This window comes from Vulpes vulpes, chromosome 5 (assembly GCF_048418805.1).
Source record: "Vulpes vulpes isolate BD-2025 chromosome 5, VulVul3, whole genome shotgun sequence".
NCBI classification, from domain to species: Eukaryota; Metazoa; Chordata; class Mammalia; order Carnivora; family Canidae; genus Vulpes; species Vulpes vulpes.
The window spans coordinates 91,657,696-91,676,661 of NC_132784.1; the positions used below are offsets into that span (position 1 = coordinate 91,657,696).

Consider the following 18,966-nt stretch of genomic DNA (forward strand, 5'->3'; position numbering starts at 1 on the left):
GTCCCCTCCCCACATGCAGCCCCTTTGCTCCCACAGGACCAGGCTCCTCGGTCCCCCAGGACTAAAGACTTTGATGAGGGGATGGTAGTTTCTCACACTTTGGTCTGAATCCAGAAACCACCCCTAAACATTTCATCGCTTCTCAGGCAGCTTTATAAATAAGAACATCTGACTCATCAGGTGCCTACTTTCCCACCTTCTTACCTGGGGAAATGAAGTCAAATGAATGGAATCAGCACTTGGTATTAAACCTGTGGGCCAAGAAAAAAAAAAAAAACGTGGGAGTTTTTAAGATGATTCAAAAACTCCGGAAGGATAGGCCTTATTTTGATTTGTTCTGTGTCACTTAGGGGGTCAAGGATAAGGATAGTAGGTTGGCCCCAGGCCCCAGACCAAGGCTGTCATTGGTAACCAAATGGTATGAATCATCTGTCTCTGAGAAGTAGGACACAGAAAACCAGAGACCACTTGCTAGACTTATAGCCACCATACCCACCAACAACAACCAGCAAGTCTTGCTGCCCTGCCCTCAGTCTAGCAACTGAGTTATTGTCAGACGTCACCAGACATTTCAGGATCTCCAGTGCTGGTGGCATTCTTGCTAAAGAGCTTGGCTGATGGTTCCTGAGCTCCTTTTCCAGAGGCCTCTCCATTTCAGCCCAAGGAGAGGGTATTTCAGAGAAGAAACCCAGAAGCAAGTGAGCCCAGCAGTCGTGGTCTAGGAGCCTTTCCACCCTGGCCACCTGTGTGTGGCCTACTCCATGGCTCTGTTTTTTGGTTTTTGTTTTTCTTAAACCATGAGTTATTTTCCTGCAAAATCTGCAAAAATTAGTAGTCAGTTTATTGGTTCACAGGTTCTTGAGCTTCAAAATTCAATCAATATATACTTTGCCTTCTATCTTAAGTGACACACCTTATTTTTTGAAAGTCCACATAATGAATAAGCTATCACTGTCTATTAGGAGCCACGGGGTGGAGAAGTCCCTTTAAATCGTAGGTGCTTTGGGACACCTGCACACCTAAAATGTCCTTCATAGGCTGAAAGGGAAGAGAAGACCAGATTCTGGCTGGGTATTTGGACTCCATGGCAAATTGTTCTTTCAATGAAGTGTGCTGTGCAATTAACGGTCTCCCCCCTTTTACTCACCATTCCTTAGTGTATGAGGGAACCTTCTCTCTTGCTCTAGCTCCTGTCAACTTCCTTTTCCCAGCACTTTCCACCACCACCCCCCTTCCCTAAAACCCTCCAGGACATCCCCCCTTTTTCTACCCCCCCTCGGACTGTGGAGCAAAGCTGTCTCACTCTCTGATTCTTTGCAGATCGACGTAATTAACACATTCCAGACGGGAGCCTCTTTTAAGGGAGTCCTAAAGCGACAGACCATGGGGCAGCATCTTGATGTAAAACATGTTCCTAGCTCATCCTATGTAACAGTTGCGCCAGTTACATCTCCCCCCACCACTTCTGTTCCTGCTGCTGTCTCATCTCCTACTCTGGGCAGTGAGTGATAGTCTATTATGATGCATGATTTGCTAAAATGACCACAAGAGAGCACGTGGCATCCACTTTAACCAACCATGGTTATCTTTTCCTTTTGGTTTATTCCCTTTGACCTTTGGCTTAAGGGTTGAAAAATGGGACAAAAATCCCACTCCCCACCCAGGCTGTGGGCCCTTTTATTTTATTTTTTTAATGTGGGAAAACAATTAAACCATAACCATTTTAAAGACAACAGTCCTGTTTTCTGATTGTTCCTCTGCATTGCTTGTTTCTTCCTGGAGTTTTTTGTTTGTTTGTTTTGCTCTATTTTGGTTTTTTGTTTGTTTGTCTGTTTGCTTGTTTTGCTTTGTTTGGATATTTTGTTCCTCTCCTCCAGCTCCTTTGAGTCTGAACTTGATCCCCTGAGGTTAGATGTGAGGTTAGGCCAATGAAAACCCAGCACTCTCTTCATAGGTGGGAGGGGGCAAGTTTCAGGTCTCCAGAAAGAGTAGGAAGAGAGCTACCCTTCCCCTGGGTTTTTCTCCCAGGAGATCCATCATAATTGAGCCAACGTTGAACTTGGCCAATAATAATGGTCCTCCTGGGCTACCACTCTGTCATGAGCTGACAATATTGTTGTAGACACCATAGCTGAGCATGAAGGAAAGGTGTGTTCAGTTCCCATGCACAGGGCTTAGCGTCACTGAGCTTTCGCTTTTCAGGGATGTCAAACCAAGCTCTGGTTTAAGAATCAAGGTGTTCACATCTGGCCAGGAGAAATGTACATGCAAAGATTCAAATAACGTATTTCTCTTCATTCCAATTTTTTTTCTTTTTAGGAATTTCTGAAGAGCAACTTATGTTTTGTTTTGTTGCTTCTCCTTTCCTCTGGTTTGATTGTCTCCCCCATAGCCAGCCCTTCACACCTTATTTTGCATGTAAAGTTTTAGGAGCCTCTTTCTCAGCCAGCCTGTCAGCTGGGATGCTGTCAGTGTTTAACCTAGGATCTGGTGTTCCCATCAGTAAGTCGTTCAATTCTTGCTAATGCTTATGCCTTCCTATTCCTGGTCATTTTACCTTCCCCAGATGAGACACAGGAGAGAGCAGGCACTCTGCTGATAGTACTATTCAGGTATTTGGTGGGGAAGCAGTCTCTGTGTATTAAGTCTATTGTGAGCTTCAGATATTTGACTTTTTTATTTATCTCTTCCTCCCCCACTTCCAACCTCCCCCCCTCCCAGAACCCCCGGAAAGGGATGGGGGTGGGGTAAAGAAAGAACGGTTGCATTGTCTGTGGTTCACATGATTGTGAGCTCTGCAGGTTGACCAGACTTAGATTATTTGTTGTCTTTGTGGCCAAATGAAAGTGTTCTGGTGTGAGATATGGCGGGTGGGGTTTTCTATAGATACAAATTTCTTTAGGCTCAAACACAGTCAAAGAACTAAATAAGTCTTACCCTGCAAATATTTGAGCCCGTCTCCCTCTAATCCTTCCATATTCTTCTCTTATTTCCTTATTTCATCTAGTTTTTCCCTGTCCTTACAACTAGTGTCTCTTCTTTTTTAATCATGCCTTTCTGTTAGAAAGGGTTAACATCAAATGTCCCAGTGATTTGAAGGCAGAAAGAGACTAAGCAGAAGACAGAGCCCATTGATTGGGCTCTTATGGAGTTGCCAGTAGAGGGTGTGCCGCAAACCTTCAAAGGCAGAAAATCAGTCAAGAGACACAGGCACACCTGCTCTCTCTCCAGCTGTGCCTTCTTAGTTGGACATCCTACCAGAAACAGTCATGCATTTCAAGACTCTCTTCCCCATCCCAGATCTCCTAGCAAATTCAGTTCTTTATCTAACCTTCGGGAGATAAATCTTTAACATTTCCCTCTACGGAAGAACCCTTTAGTCCCTTCTCTTCCCCTAGTTTCTGAAAAGAGAACAGAAAACTGTAGACTTTAGCTGAGGAGATGGAGTCTTCGTCTGTCCATTCACTGAGCTCCAGAGAGTGGCCCTTAGCCCTCATAGCTGAAGGTCCAGCCTGGTTGAGACTTCTGAGACATGAGAAAGAGTCACCCTTCAATCAACTACCTCTACCTGTAGGACAGGGGCCACAGAAGAGCCATTTCCCAGAGGTTTTGAGGGATAACTGAGGAAGGGCTGATTGCCTGAGTGGAGACTGCCTACAGCTTTCACATCACCCACTGCACTAGCTATATCTTGTTCCCCGTACACTGCTCATGCACCAGATATCAGGAAAGGAGGATTGCCACCTTTCCTTGCGGTGGACTGGTGGTGATGTATCTGTGTGATTGTACATCAGCATGTGTTACATATTCTCGGAGGCCAATGTTGGAGTTGAGGAGCATTCTGGCGCAGCCCTAAGCCCTCCACACCTCACCCTTCTCTCCGCCACCAGGCCACTAGATGGTGCTGCTTAGCTCCCTGACTCCTCTTCCTTTGAGCTTCCCTTGCAGGATGCTGGTTTCCCTTTAGATTCTAGAAGCCCTGCAGTCTAGCCGGATGACTGTTCCTTGCTCTCCCAAAGAAGAAATTTTCCCTACACTTTCCATCTACCCATTCCAATTCACTTTTATCTCCCTTACTGTTTACCTGTAACAGTGTTATTGATCACCCCAACAGGTGAAAGGAAAAGCCAGAAAATGGGGCTCCAGACCCTGACTCTAAACCCAATTTTTAAAAATACGTTTTCTCTATTGGACTTCACATATAATTATTTTAAGTATTCAGTTGCTTCAAAAAAAAAAATAGAAGCAAGAAGTTTGAAAATCACTGATATTGAAATAACCAACCTGTGGTATAAAGGTACCTGTTCTTCTGCAGTACTTGTTAAAAACTCGGAAATCTCACAAGCAGGTGAAAAGTGGGAGCTGTTATCACTCCTATGGGGTGGTATGACTTGGAACCCATCTCTTGGCCTGGGAAAAGGCACTGGGTTTGGGCTCACTTCACTCAAGGTGCCTTGCTCTAAGATTTGATGAAGATCAGTTAAAGCTTGGGGCCTCTGGAAGACCAAAGGGAGCCTCTGTTCCATCTGATCTCACCGAGATCTGGAGCAAAGACAACATGACAGGTAAAATTCACCCAACAGATGGTCAATAGAAATCACAGAAGGATGGAAAAGTGGGTCCTTCCTTTCTGTTCAGCATAGTGAATATGTGCCCAGGTTCCTTGATTCTTCTTGGCTGAAGTATCAAGCCAATTCTACTGAGTGGCAGAGAGTCCAGTGCTTTCTAAGTTCTGGGCACCCTCAGTCCTGGGTGGGTCTGCCAGGCTGTTGTGGAGTGAGGCAACATAAGGAGAGCCTTAGCCAGCAAAGACACAACTTCAGTGAATCCTCTGTGTATTAGTCTTGAAGGGTCTATACAGTGATAGGAAGCATTGCCTGACTGTGTCTCTGCTGTCTGCACATTCTTGCCTCTTCTCCAGGGGCACATTCTTTTCTGAAACACCAGAGGAATGGAAGAGGTGCCTTATGCCAACATTTATCATTCCTCCCTGTGCCTCTCCCACTACAGCATCAGTCCCATTTCTCTCCTGGGGGAAGAATTTTTTGACAAGACTAGGATCAGCCACCTCCCCACAACTAAAACTATCCTCCAGCCACTTTCTTTTCCCATGGCCTATCTCTCTCCAACCTCTCGGAATCCATCCTACTGCCCCTACCCCAATTCTACCAACCCAGGATTTAAATCATACTTCAGAGAGGCCTACAGTTCAGAAAAGCAGGCTGCCCAGAAGAGTTGGAGCCCATGGATGAGGCAAAGGGTGGCCATAGGGAGCAATTATTTTTTCCTTTTCTCCCAATTGACTGAATCCCTTCCTTTTTTGTGCAGTAGAAAGAGACTTTGACACCTAGAGGGCAATGCATTTCCCTCTGCCCATTAAAACCACTTATTATTTCCATTCCTCCATTCTCTTCATCCACCTCATCAGAAAAGGCACTTGTCTGGAGCACAGCGTCCGAGTGGGTGGTTTCTCTCCTGGTCCCAGCCCTTCCCTTCCCCACATAAGATCATGCTCTCTTCACAATTAGAAATAGCTGGAGAAAGCTGCAAGACCAGGCACAGGTGCCATGCACCAAAGACATGGACATGCATTTGAACTCTGAGAGCCAGCTCTTCTCTCCAAAGTTAGGATGAAGGCATCTTCTGATACCTGTGTTTCAGCCCCATCTGCCAGGGGAGGGGCAGAAGGGTGGAGTTTTGCTTTCTTTGAAGGAAGGGAACATGGCAGAGGTCGTGGGATAGAAATATCTACATGTTTCCTGACTGAAAGAGCAATTATTAAACTGGAGAGTATAAGAGTTTTAATTTCTTGCATGCTGCTGACACAAATGACAAGTGTTTTGTCTGCCTTGCTGCACGGTATCCATGGCCACTTATCACCCAAAAGTATATTATGTACAAATGGGTATGCGTTTGGCTCTTTACGGGTTTGAAACAGATAACTAAACTTCAATGTGTAATTTTTCCATTCCACGTTCACAAAATGTTTGGCCTCGACACAGAAAGCCACATGTCTGAATCATCTTTTAAGTTCGGCTATTAATTTGCACCTGGTTCCAATGTCCTTGCCCTCCATCCAAAAGAACTAATGAATCCTTGTTTTCTGTTTCATTTTAAGAATGGTTTGGGAATGCTAACTTTGCTTTGGGTTTTCTACTTTTTTTTTAATGCAGCTTTGAAATATTCAGTTGTTTGCCATTACTCACCCCACGCCACCCATGCTTGAAATCTGGTGTTTCTAGCGTTCCATAATCTCTTCTTATGTGTTTGGTTTTGGTTGTTGAGCAGTAGTATTTCATAGTTGGGGTTTTGTTTCTCTCCTCAAACTGCCAGTTCTTTGTTCTACTGGCCAATTCCCACCTTCATGTTTTCTCATCCTCCTTTTCCTTCCCCTGGTATAGATCAAAGTGGTGAAAGCGTTCCATAGTTCCCTCCATGAAAGCATTCAGAAACCCAAGAACCAAAACTCCATCCACAACTTCATGACCCACCCTGAATTCGCCATAGATGAGGAGGTGCCACGAACACCACTCCTGGATGAGCATGAGGAGGAAAATCTTGAAGTTCCTAAGGCTGGGACTAGGGTGCTCCTGTTGGATGGTGAGGTCACTCCGTATGCCAACAAAAACAACAATGCGGTGGACTGCAGCCAAGTGCAAATCATTGCCTCCCACTCAGACAGCCCTCTACACAGCCTGGAGACATCCGTTTGAACTTCATTCTCTGACTCCCATCCCCACTTTCCCCGTGTCCTTTTTCATCTGCCCCATCTATAAGGTAATGATGGGACTTTTCACTGTCATGTCAGCTGCTCCCAAGTATGTGTGAACCCCCACCTGACCGTGAAGAGGCAAGAGCACAGACCTACGAGGATTTCGACTTAAACTTGAGTTGGGGTTTGTAGCAGGACCCAGTCAAACCCCAGGCAGGTAATGAATGGTAGGATCTACTCCTTGGGTGTATCAGTTGTCATTTTTAAAGAAATGATTACAGTCCTCTTGGCATCTACCCCAACCCAGACTCTCCCCAGTATACATATGTATGTCGGCATCTCCTGACTTCTGGATTTTACCCTATGAGTCTGTGCCGTGTTTAAGCTAAATAGAGGATTCCAAGAGACGAATGTTCCCAAATGAAATATGTTGAGGTAGGAATGGAATGTATAGAATCAGCCTCTAGAGTGATTGTTTTTTAAATGACTTTCCCATTTTCAAAACTTATGCCTAGAGCCCTCTGGCTCTTTCTGCCCTTCTAGTCAAATCTCCCTAAGGTTCTTTGGTCTTTTACGACCACTGTCTTCCCTACCTTCACTCTTTCTTTTTCTTTTTCTTTTTTCTTTCTTAAGTGGTGATGATTAAGAAAGTGGAAAGGACATGGCTGAATTGAATCAACTTTGGCCATTCTCCCGTCTGGCCCTAATGGAACCCTTGGTTTAGTCCTAGAGGCAGATAGATTTCTTTGCTACTGGGATCCTCTTGAAGCAATTGAGAGCTGGTAAGAATGTGTTTCTGTTGTTGCCAGGTTACCCTCCACTTCTGAACTGCCATCTTGTCAGGTGTGTGTCCTTTCTAAGTGCCAGGGAGATCAGCCTTGACTGTGAAGCTTGCATATGTTCGTTATATAGTTTTTACCATAAGCCTGAGCTTTCTCCTATTCCTAAAGTGGTGGCAAAAGAATGGATTGAGAATGGCCCTGCCTCCCAACTGGACTTGGATACTGAGGACCAGCAGCTGGCAGGTCTAGGACAAGACATACCATCAGAGGCAACTCTTATGCGATTCTCCCTAGGTTGACCACTACTGCTTTCAAAGCCTTCCTCCACCAAGGCTTTTCTAGGACAGGACCTGATTGTTGGGGGAGTGAGTACTGAGAAGCCTTGGGGGAGGCCAAAGGGCCATAACAGCAGGTTCTGAGAAACCAGACATCTTGAGCCTAGGTGCCCAAGTACCAGCTTTGAAGTACTCCTCAGCTTTCTCATTCTGCTCTCTCATGGCCCCTAACTCGTCCTGTCTCTAAACACGCCCCAACCCTTCTTGGATATTCTGCTTTTGAAAATACGCATCCCATGTGGACTCCAGTGACATTTTGCTGACTTAAAGGAGCAAAATACCCACCCTGAAAAGTCCTCCTTCCTCTCTTCCCTTCTTCCGCATGTCCCACTCAAGGCCCTCCCCCGAATGTGGTTGACTGCTGCCCAGTCAAGCCCTGTGCCTTCTTTCCTTGAACACTGCCCAAAGCAGCCCCTTCCCACCTGCTTCTCAGGAGTTGGGGACTTCACTAGGAGATTTTTTTTAAGTGTTCCTTGATGGGACAAGGTGGAGCCACATTTGCAGGAGCTCCATGTTTATGCCCTGCTGATGTTGACATAAGCTCTTCTGTGCAGGGTGAGTTAGCTCATGTCTACCAATTCCCGTGAAAAAAAATGAAGCCTGTCTCCCTCTTTCAAGAGAGATGGGAGTGGGGCTCCAGGCTCTTATGAACTGCCAAATTTCCACTTGTGAGAGTAAGGTGGCCTAAACCTGTCTGCTCTCTGGCCTTCTCTTCTGGACCCCTCCTCCCTCACCCCTTCCACCTGAGCTGTCCGAGGTAGGAAGAGCAAAGGAACAATACCCCCCACGTATCCCCATCACTACACAATCTGCCACATTTGACTTGGGTTTTATAAAGGTCACATGCTTCAGCAATCTTTTCTCTGTCTTAAATAGATAAGGGGATAAACAGCTCTACTCATGTGGGAATAAACAGCTCACCTGAGTGAGGTACTGGTGTGCACATAGGTATTTATTAAGTACATTGGAAGATTTAGTTCTGTCGAGTCTTTTATTACCTCAGATCAGTTTTTAAAACAAGCCAATAACAAACTTCGGAGACAAGTGTACCATTCCTGCTCCCAAAAGACTCTCATGGTGCCTGACAGGCTACTCTTGAGGGCTTGTGTCTACTTGTTTAAAGTCAATGGCTTCTATGTGTCTTCTAGTTTCCATGGTAGGAGAGAAAATATAAAATATTATGCAAAAATATATAGTTTTCTTTAGCTCAGAAACGGATATTTTTGAGTCAGCCATATGTATTTTGTTTAAAGGATTTGAAATAAAGTGCTGTTGTGTTACCCTGTGGAAGGAGCACATAACCAGCTGTTTGACATGACAGGCAACTTAGTATATTTGTGATTGGTTTTAAAACCAATACACCATACTTCCTTTCACCAAACAGCCATCTTTATACTTAGGGGGAAAAAATGTGTTGGGTTCTAGACTTTTTTAATATAAATTTTGTTGATATGGAATTGATAAGTTTGTTTATGTGCATATGTTTTTTATATGTTTTTTTTCTATTCAGTTTTAGTGATCCAACTGGCAGTGAGTAAATATGGCATAAGTTAATAAAGCTTTCCCCCAATATGGTGCTTTAGATCTGGAAAGGGTCTGATGGGGAGAAGGGGAAATAATTCTCCTAGATAAACCTAGGAAAACAGACAGTGGACTGTGGATAGGAAGGAAAGCATCCCACAGAAAGGACACCCAGCAAGAAATGAGTGTGCATCCCACATGGAGTTGGGTGCCAGGCTTTTTCAGTAACTAGTGATCAGAAACAGGGGCCTTGGCCGAATGTTGTTTCTTGAGTAGCTGGCAGAGTGGTACCCAAGATGTGAACCTCTCTTGGGCTGCAAGGATGTGCTGATTGGGGGTTTGCATTTTTTATTGTTCTTTCACCCATTTTTATGGGTTCTTGGCCCCAGGAGTCCTCCATTAGTGAGTTTTTATTCGAGGATCTGATTTAGGATTTCCTCTCCCTTAGAAAGGTTGTGTGCAATATAGGAGATGAGGGAGATAGTTCTAAGTGGAAGTAACCAAGGCCAGTTCTGGCCTAGGGCAACCGTCTTGGGTAGGCCCTTACTAGAGGTGCCCTCTGCCATCTGAAATGACTCCCCGCATCCCTCAAGGTATGAGAGAAACCATCAAGCAATCCTTCTGACACTTGTGGGTTCCTTAGTGTCTGAATTTCTTCTTCCACTTGAGCCTCAGAGGGGAAAGTTTGCACAGTTCTATCTGAGCGATTACCTCACTGCCAAAAACCAGGGCGGGGGGGGGGGAAGGGGACTGTGTGTGGCAAGTTCGCACGTCCTGCAACCTCGAAATGCCTCACCTCCTTTCTCTCCTGCTTTCTTTGCCTAACAATCAATTGAAGCAGCCCGTGATACCATCACAAAGTGCACACTTCCTCACCTTCCATATTTAGGGAGCACCCACTACAGTGGTGGGGATGAGGCCTTGTAAATGCCTGCTATTCTGAAGCCATTCCAACCTTTTCCTCAGAATAGACCAGACACCCTTCTTTTAAGCTCACTGCCTAGTGCTTTGCCTTCCCGGCTCTGCTGTCAGGCCTGCTGTCCCCTTTCCTCTTGATGAGGAGAGATGGAGGGAAGTGAACTCCCCGTGACCAAATTGGCCTTTGGTTCACATTTGCTCCCCATATGTATATATGCCATATGTGAATATGCCATATATATGTGCCAACAAATCTATCTTACGTTGTTCTTTTCAAATTGGCACGCAGATAGGAATTTTGAGTTTCTTCCTTTTTTTTTTTTTTTTTCAGTAACTAGTATAACAAGCACTGGTATTTTTGTATAAAAAAGAAAAACAAACAAAACAAAAGATTGACTATTGTGGTCTGCATGACATAAACAAACGTGGCGATATCCAAGCATTGTGGATGCCAGTGTGTATTGCCATAATTTATAGTTCGGCTTACTGGTGCACCCAATCTGTATTTGCATTCTGATATTATTTAAGCTCTCTGTACAATGTTTTTGCATGTATTTATATGGTTCTTAGGGAAAAAAATATGCTGTAAACTGGCAAATCTGAAATTCAAATATGTTGTCCACTGAGACGGGAAGAAGAGGAGTTTGAAAAGATGGGAAAAAAGGGGATAATTTTTTTTTTGAACCAATAAAGCTTGTTGCTGATGAGCAGAAACCAGTACTGCCGTGCACTGAGAATAAAAACCCATGCCCACTTGTAATTGTGCTGTCCTCAATGTGTCTCCACCTGTGGGGAATGTCACTGAGTGATCTGTTGGAGTTTGAGAAGGGACGCGCCGCAGCCACATGGAGAACCCCATCCATGCCAGCCCAGAGCTCAGCTTGTCACTGGCCCTGCCACATGCCTCTCCGCCAACATGTCCCTCTGGCAACTTGTGGCCCTGCTGGCCAGGCCCATGTGCTGGCGGGACAGACTTCGCTCAGCTTGCTTCAGGCAGAATCCACGATCAGGGCCCTGCGACACTGGAGCCTTTGAGAAAAGATGGACTTGGAAGGATGGGAGTCAGAATGGCAGTCCTTTCTTAATCTCTTTGCGTTTTGTTTTGTTTTGTTTTGTTTTGTTTTTTAATGAAACACTTTCTGGGAAAATTCATTCCCCTGATATTAGCACTTTTTTCCTGCCTTGCCTCTGGGTCTCTCCAGTCCCTCCTTTCCCCAGGGTTTTTTGTTCAGTTCTGTTCTTTTAATTGTCCCTTGCACCGAGTCTCTGGCATGACCCATTAGGCCCCAGGTTCAGGCCAAAATGGCTTCCTGGCAGGTCATTTGGGTTCTGAGCTTCCATGTCTCAGGACTCAGAACTCCCTGCATCTTTCATCCACGCCCTCGATCAAGTTCCTTCTCTCTCTGAACACATCAAAGGGAGGGCTCCCCACGGTCTGTTAGGAAAAGTATGATGGGGAAGGACAGCCCAAACTCTCCTGGCTGTTTGAACAGGCTGCTTCTGAAGGAGGAGCCAGCCCTAGAGGAAAAAGCTTCTATAGTATGAAGTCTTGTCCCCGCTTCTCCTGCCTGCCCCAGCCTGCTCTCCACAGACACAGGCACACTGCCTACTTCGTTTCTTTCAACAGGGCTTGGGGAGAAAGAAACGAATAATACCTAACAGGGGGCAAGATCTTGTTTGAAGAACAGAAATCATTCGCAGAACAAAACTTACCTCTCTTTTTTTCCCTTTATAGGTTAGGGAACCAATCACCCCTGCCAGAAAGGGTTGTGAAGCACACAGGCAGGTACGCACACACACACACACACACACATCTAGAGTCCTTTCTAAAGCTGGGCCCTGTATTTCCCCTTACTCTTACCTTCTCTTGGTTGGACCTGAGATCTGTGCCTCTCTACGATGCCAGACTGAATCTTAAGCATCTACACCCCTTAACCCCAGTGTGCAGTAAGGCATGGAGAAGAATGACCTTCAAAGTAGCTCTCTGGCATAGACCAGTGGATCCCCAAGTATTATTTTGATGGTGTTTAAAGCCAGCTCAGCTCCTTGGCCTGAGTTACAATACAGAAAAGTGCATGCTCTTTTCTTCCATCTTTTCCCCTACCCCCAGTTCTAAAAAAGCATAATTGTTCTGCCCTCCATCTTTAATAATAGTTCACAAGCCTTTCTCAGCCACCATATCCTCTCCCTGTGGTCACTGATTTGTTTGAAGTTCTGCATCAAGACTATTGGTTCCCTCCCAAGTACACACACAACCAGGCAACTCCCTGCTGACTTACTCTGTGGCAAATCCAAAGATTAGTCATTGGCTACCAGTGAACTGATCGCCAGGCCCTGACCTGGGTCTTTTAGGGCATGGCCTTCATGTCACTGCAAGCATGAAGGTAGAAATGGCATGTCCTTTACCAGCAAATAATTTAGAAACCCTGTTGTAAATAAAACATGTAAACATGTTACCATGTTCGTGATGCCGTCAACATTCAGTTGTCCCCAACATGAACCTAACCATGAGAGATAACAACCTGCTGGATCCATAGAATGTAATACTTTCAGCCTTGAAAGGGAGTGGATTCTGGTTTCTGGGCTTGCCCATATCCCGACATGGAACTAATCATACATCTTTACTTCTCTAAAACTTGTTTCAAAAAATCCTTCCCTGTCCTCAGAAGACACACATATGGAAGACAGCCGTCTCTTTGGAATGGCCTCCCTCTGCTATCTCCTCAGAGGCTAATGTCAAAACAAGAAGGCCACTTAACACTTACAAATGAGAATTTAAGAGATCCACATATTAGAAAAGCCAAATTACAATCAGAAGCTTGGCTTCTGCTCATGAAGTCTGAGCAAGGGGAGTTACCTGAACCATCTTCACACTCAGAGCCAGGTGCATCTGTCTCTGCTTTAGGTAGATCTGGTCCCTGAGTTCAGGCTCAGCCAACACTTGATTTCTCCAATGTCTCCTGTAATGGAGGCCACGAAGACCATCCTCCAGACATAGTACAATTGGTTAGGTTACAGGGGTTTTTTTGCATGCCAGGCCCAGGAACACTATGCTGAAAGACTGTGATTTGTGTTTTAGGATTCCAGATCCCCATGGCTTGGCCTTACTGAAAGTAAATACATCTGAAAACTTACTTGAAAGAGGAAGTGGAGTCAAGGAAGTTGGGGCTAGTGACTAGCAATTGCCTTCAACAATGTAAGAGGGAGAGCAAGTACCCCCTTGGTAATCCAAAACCCTTCCTTTGAGTCAAGAATCTCTGCATCTTCCCTGCCAAATCTTTGGAACTGAAACTACTGCTTATCCGCTAAGAGAGAGAAGGGGTTTGTGTTTTTTCTGCTCACCGCTTGGTGGAGGATCTAAAACAGAGAAGTCAGAGAGGTGGAGTAAGATTCTAAAGTGTGGCAGCCCAGGAGGCAGGAGACCTGCATCCCGAACCCTGCTTCTCGAGTGGCTTGATTTTCCATCTCAACAAGGAGACAGTTGAAATGCATGGATGATTTTCAGATTACTCTTTGAAGATCCAAAAGGGATTCATTTCTTAGAGATGATTCAGAGCCCACAGGTGTTCAACAAAAGTAGCTTTAAAAAAAAAAAAAAAAAAAAAAACGTGTTTGGCTTGTAGGTCAGCAGTCACCTTAAAAAAAAAATGCCTTAAAGGTATTGTGAACTAGTCCTCTCTGAGGTCCCTGCCAGCTCTGAAATGATCCAAACGTGGGTGACACCATAACAAGTCTCATGTGATTGAATACACAAGCAAGCCTAATTTGGATCCTGTCTTGATTGTTTCCCATTATAGTTACCAACATAAGCACAAATACAACAAGAGTAAAACTTAGTGATTGTAGTCCATCCTGCTGAGATCGTTATCCAGTGGACAGACTCACCTTCACAATTTGCTGTGGAAAGAGCAGTGGGCTGGAGATCCAGAAATCTAACTAACCCAGTGGAATGGCATACAATTCCAGAGGAGAAGCATGATGGCTCATTTAAGCTGTGGTGGAGAGTGCTGGCCTGGAAATGAGAAGGCCTTGGTTATAACCCTAACCCTGTTACTAATTTGTTATGTGACCAAAGGGTCTCCCCAACTCTGACACTCTTTCCTTTTTCAGTCTAGTGTCTAAAATTGCTGTTAATAACCATCAGAGGATGCCTAAGTGACATTTCTCTTTCATTGATTGTGGCATTATCGTTAGTGCATTGGACACTAGCACATACCAGGACATGTGTGGGCAGGCCCGGCCACTTACACCTGCAACAAAGACAAATTGCTCGACAGCCCTTAAAGCATGAGAACTCTTTTTCTTGTCTAAATTAAACAAAATCTAGCCCCAAACTAAGGAGCACTCACCAAGATCTGCAAGAGGCCTCTCTTGATCATTTTTATGATCTCATCTCCTCCTCTTGGATGGGTATTGGTCCACTCACTCATTTGACAAGCACACCCTGTGCCAGGCACTGTTGTACACCCCAAGAATGCAGCAGGAACAAAACAAAGTCTCTGCCCCCTTCAAATTTGGTCTCATAGAGGAGAGACAAAATAAAGAAATAAGTACTTAGCATGTCAAATGGTGACAAGGACCAGGGAGGAAATGTAAAATGTAAGGCAAATAGGGAGCACAGGGCATGAGGGTTACTCTTTTGTTGATTTTATTTGAGAGAGAGGCAGAGAGAGAAGAGGAGAATCCGAAGCAAACTTCTTGAGCACGTAGCTCAATGCGGGGCTCAATCTCACAACCCACAAGATCAGGACCTAAGCCCAAACCAAGGTCGGATGCTCAAATGACTGAGCACTGCCCCCAACCCCACCGGGTGTCCCAAGAGCTGTTTGGGAGAGAAGGCGTCTCTGATGAACAGACGTTTGTGAAGCTATGTGAAGGGAGTCAGAGGGTGAGCTTAGATAAATATGTGGAGGAAAGAGATTCCAGGCAAAGGGCCCAGTAAGTGCAAAGGTCCTGACACAGAAGACCATGATGTGTTTGAGGACGTACAAAGAAGGCAGGGTTGAAATTGAGTGACTAAGTGGGGAAGTGAAGGAGGGAAGTGCAGACACAGGGCTAGGAGCTGGGCAGAGCCTATAAGCCATCACAAGGTTGGCTTTCATGAGGTGGGAAACCACTGGAAGGTTTTCACTGAGGCCTACAAGAATCTGTCTTATGGTTTAAGATCTATCATGTGGCTACCATCTAGGGGAAACTGGAAGGTCGAAGTAGACGACTAGCACATGCCATATGTGGCCTAGCTTAATACTGCAGGACATAGGTAAGTCTAAGCCCTCTGTCATGTTGTTGACCTGTGACACACAGAATAGGGAAAAGAAAATGCTTGTTCCAAAAAATGTAAGATCTATCACTTGCCAGCCAAGTTTTTTAACGCCCTGGTCAATGAAGTGATTGAAATGACATTCTACTCACTTGTGCAAGAAGGGAACAAAGAAAATCCTCTTGACCCGCCCTCCATGTCCCAGCCCTTGCACTCCTATGGCCACATTGGCTGTCTGGTTCCCAGGCAGGCCCTCTGCCTTCCAGGCCTCCTCTGAGATGTGCTGTGCCTACATCTGATCCCTAATGCCACTGCATCCCTTCATCCAACCCTGCTGCCCCTGCCCTCTCTTGCCCTCCCTGCTGCTGCTGAGGAGTTGCCTCCTTCCTGCCCAGAGACCCAGGGTCAGAACCTCTGCTTGTGTGGGCTGGCTGAGGGGGGCCTGTGCTCACAGCCCTGGGGCTGAGGCGGCATTGGGGCTGTCAGCAAACAGTTGCTCATCTGAACACACCTCACAGCTAGCTCTGCTCCACAGCTCTGCAGCTGCTGGGACTCCAGAGGGGGCTGCCAAACACAGAAAACTCTAGAAAGACCAAAGAGGCAGAGGTCTGCCCTGCTCTCAGGATACCAGACTTAAGGAAAGGGCTCTCTTGCCTGTCGGCCATGCCAATCCACCTCATCCACAAAGGCCTGGCCTAAGTGGGTAAAAACTGTCCTCTAGTCACACTGCTTGCTTCCAAATTCTCCTCTCACTCCTCAAGGGCCTTGGGCGGAGTGGGAGCAGGGAGCAGAGCAATATTTCCATATTTTCTAAATCTTTTTGTCCTAATCCTGCTCTCTTTCAACTTGAACTTAAAAGGAGAATATTTGCAGCCTTTGTTCTCAATTTCAGACTTGCCTGGACTGGAGACGGCCTCCAGCATAGGAGCAAGTGAATAAGGAATGTGGAGGATTGCCACCGTTCAGGCTCCAGCTGTCACCCTGCTGTGGTTTGCCTCAGCCCCTAAGCCTTCGAGAACAAAGCCTGGCTGGAGTTGTCTTTCACACAGGACAACTTTGGCATTTTTCTGGCCCAGAAATATGAAAGCCATCATTAACCCCTCCTTGGGGCAAAGGAAACCCAACACAGGAGCCAGGTTGCCCTTCCTTCGAGGGATAACAAGGGCTTGCTTTTCCCTTTCCTTCGCTGCTGAGCACGCAACAGGAGAAAATACTAGACACCCATTTCTTTCTCAACAGCTCACCCTGTTATACACTTAGGCCATGAATTCACAGCCACAATAAGCACCTAAGAGAACTTCTCAGAGGCCCCGTTTGATCCTGATGGTCAGGAACTGTGTCAGAGATGCAATAAATAAAACAAAGTCCCTGCCCTGAAGGGGTTCAAAGTCTACTTGAGGAGACAGTCATTTAAACAACTAATCCCAACAATCAAGAGCTATCATGCCTGCTGCCATGGCGACCCAGAAGAGCCAAACCCAGTTCCAGGAGAGGAAGTCTTCACAGAGGTGGTGACACTTATGACATATATTTTAATAACCAATTTATTTTTTTATAAAAATGACACTTGATCCTTATAATAATTCAAGCATTAAGAGTCCAATGAAGAAAGTAACAAAATACCTCAAGCCCCACAACCCGGAAATAACCAATAAACTCTTCAAATGGATCTTATTGGAATTTTATGAGGGGGAGAGAGAGAGAGAAAGAAACTGCGGTCACAATGAATGAATCAGTGCAAAGGCCCAGAGCATGGAAATGACAAGAGTGGGGCGTGCATGGAGTACAGAGTGCCTGCTAGGGGGTGCCAGCTGAGGCTCACCACTGCATGTGGGTCAGACCGCATGTACAAAGCCAGTGTGCCCAGTGCCATGTGGTGGGAGACTTTCCATAAATCTGCACTCAAGGAATAGAGGAACACATGGTAGAAAGGTAGGCTGAGCATCAAGAGAGGAAGAGAGGAAGACCAAAGGAGGTGATCCATTAAGTATAAAGAAATGAGCCTAATGTGTAATAAGATAATCACAGAATAGCACCCCCCATTTAGTGAGATTGCACATGCCAAGTCCTCAGCAAAGCATTTTTCATTGTCAGCGCAATTTTCATAATTGCATTACCTATGTTGTAGTATTGCTACTTTACATCCAAGCATCCAAGGAAACACCCAAAAAGATTAGACGACCTGTCCAAGCAGTCGTTTAGGATCTGATCTTGTATCGATGCTCTTAACACAGTGCTTCTGTCTTTCCAGAAGATTCTGGAAGGTTTTTAGTAATACTAAAAACCACATCACTGAGTTAGTACAGAGTCAATCGCTTCCATTCAAAGGGTTTTGCTTGGATGCATAAGTGTCCGTTTGAAACCAATCTTAGGGGTGCCTGGGTGGCTCAGTGGTTGAGCATCTGCCTTTGGCTCAGGACATGATCCCAAGGTCTTGGGATTGAGTCCAACATCGGGTTCCTTGTGAGGAGCCTGCTTCTCCCTCTGCCTGTGTCTCTGTGTCTTTCATGAATAAATAAATAAAATATTTTTTAAAAATAACCTTAATACTTAAAATAATAATAATAATAATAATCTTAATACTTTTTTTTTAAGTGGAACCCAGTGCTGGGCTTGAACTCGTGACCCTGAGGTCGAGACCTGAGCTGATATCGAGGGTCAGATGTGCAACCAACTGAGCCACCCAGGCACCCCTAATCTTAATACTTTGGGATCACATGTCACATTCAACTCTGTAATCATTAAAAGTGGTTAAAGGGAAATACCAGAGCCATCAGGTTTAAAACATGTGCCCTATTTCCCCGGAAGGAGCAGTTTTCTTCCATTACTACGTTGAATAATTTCACACACCGATTTAGTGTTTGTGGGTCTGACTGGCAGTTGCACAAGCAGGAAGGAAAGGAGAGCAGGTGGCAGGGTGCAGCCAGGTCTGGAAACCTGGAGCTCGTTCTATGGAACCCCCTTTCAGAAGGCTGTTGCCCTCAAGTGTGGGGAGGCCGCCGGTGGGGGAGACAGTCAGGAAACCAGAGGAAAGATTAGTCTGACTCAGACACTCTGGATAAGATAAGAAAAAACAAGGTCTTCAGATGATCACACAGGAGAATGTCTTTAAAAAGAAAAATATATATATATATATTTTTTTAAGTAGCAGCAGGGTCGTGAGGTTTGGTTCTATCGGCCCTTCTCTTGTACCCTCTCCTACCACCTTCCAAGTTCCCAGCTCCCACACCATCCTCTACGGCCGCCCGCCGCGCTCAGCTCAGGACAGGCCTGGGGAATCCAGCTCACTCTTCCAGTCCTGGCCGCAGGGCCTGGTGCGACAGGTCTTTTTCTCCTGAGGAGCCCTAGTTCTACTCAGACCCTTTCCCAAGGACAGGCGGGCAAAGCCCCAGGGTCCAGCTCTTGAACCAGCTGTCCCTGAACCACCTGTGCTCCTGC

At 45.6% G+C, this 18,966-nt stretch overlaps 1 protein-coding gene across 14 annotated transcripts in view; it reads left to right on the top strand.

The window, feature by feature from the left end:
• ATP2B4 (ATPase plasma membrane Ca2+ transporting 4) overlaps nt 1–11,028 on the top strand; it is a 97,928-nt gene extending 86,900 nt beyond the window's left edge. For 6 of the 14 annotated variants that reach the window (XM_025991466.2, XM_025991467.2, XM_072759272.1 and 3 more), the window contains 2 exons: nt 1,321–1,501; nt 6,402–11,028. In XM_025991466.2, coding sequence (XP_025847251.1) covers nt 1,321–1,501; nt 6,402–6,427 — 207 coding nt within the window. In that variant the 3' untranslated portion in view covers nt 6,428–11,028. Of the gene's footprint in view, nt 1–1,320; nt 1,510–6,401 lie in introns of those variants that run through there. The other 8 variants (XM_025991462.2, XM_025991465.2, XM_072759270.1 and 5 more) reach the window with 3 other exon arrangements.
• The last annotated feature ends 7,938 nt before the right edge of the window (nt 11,029–18,966 follow it).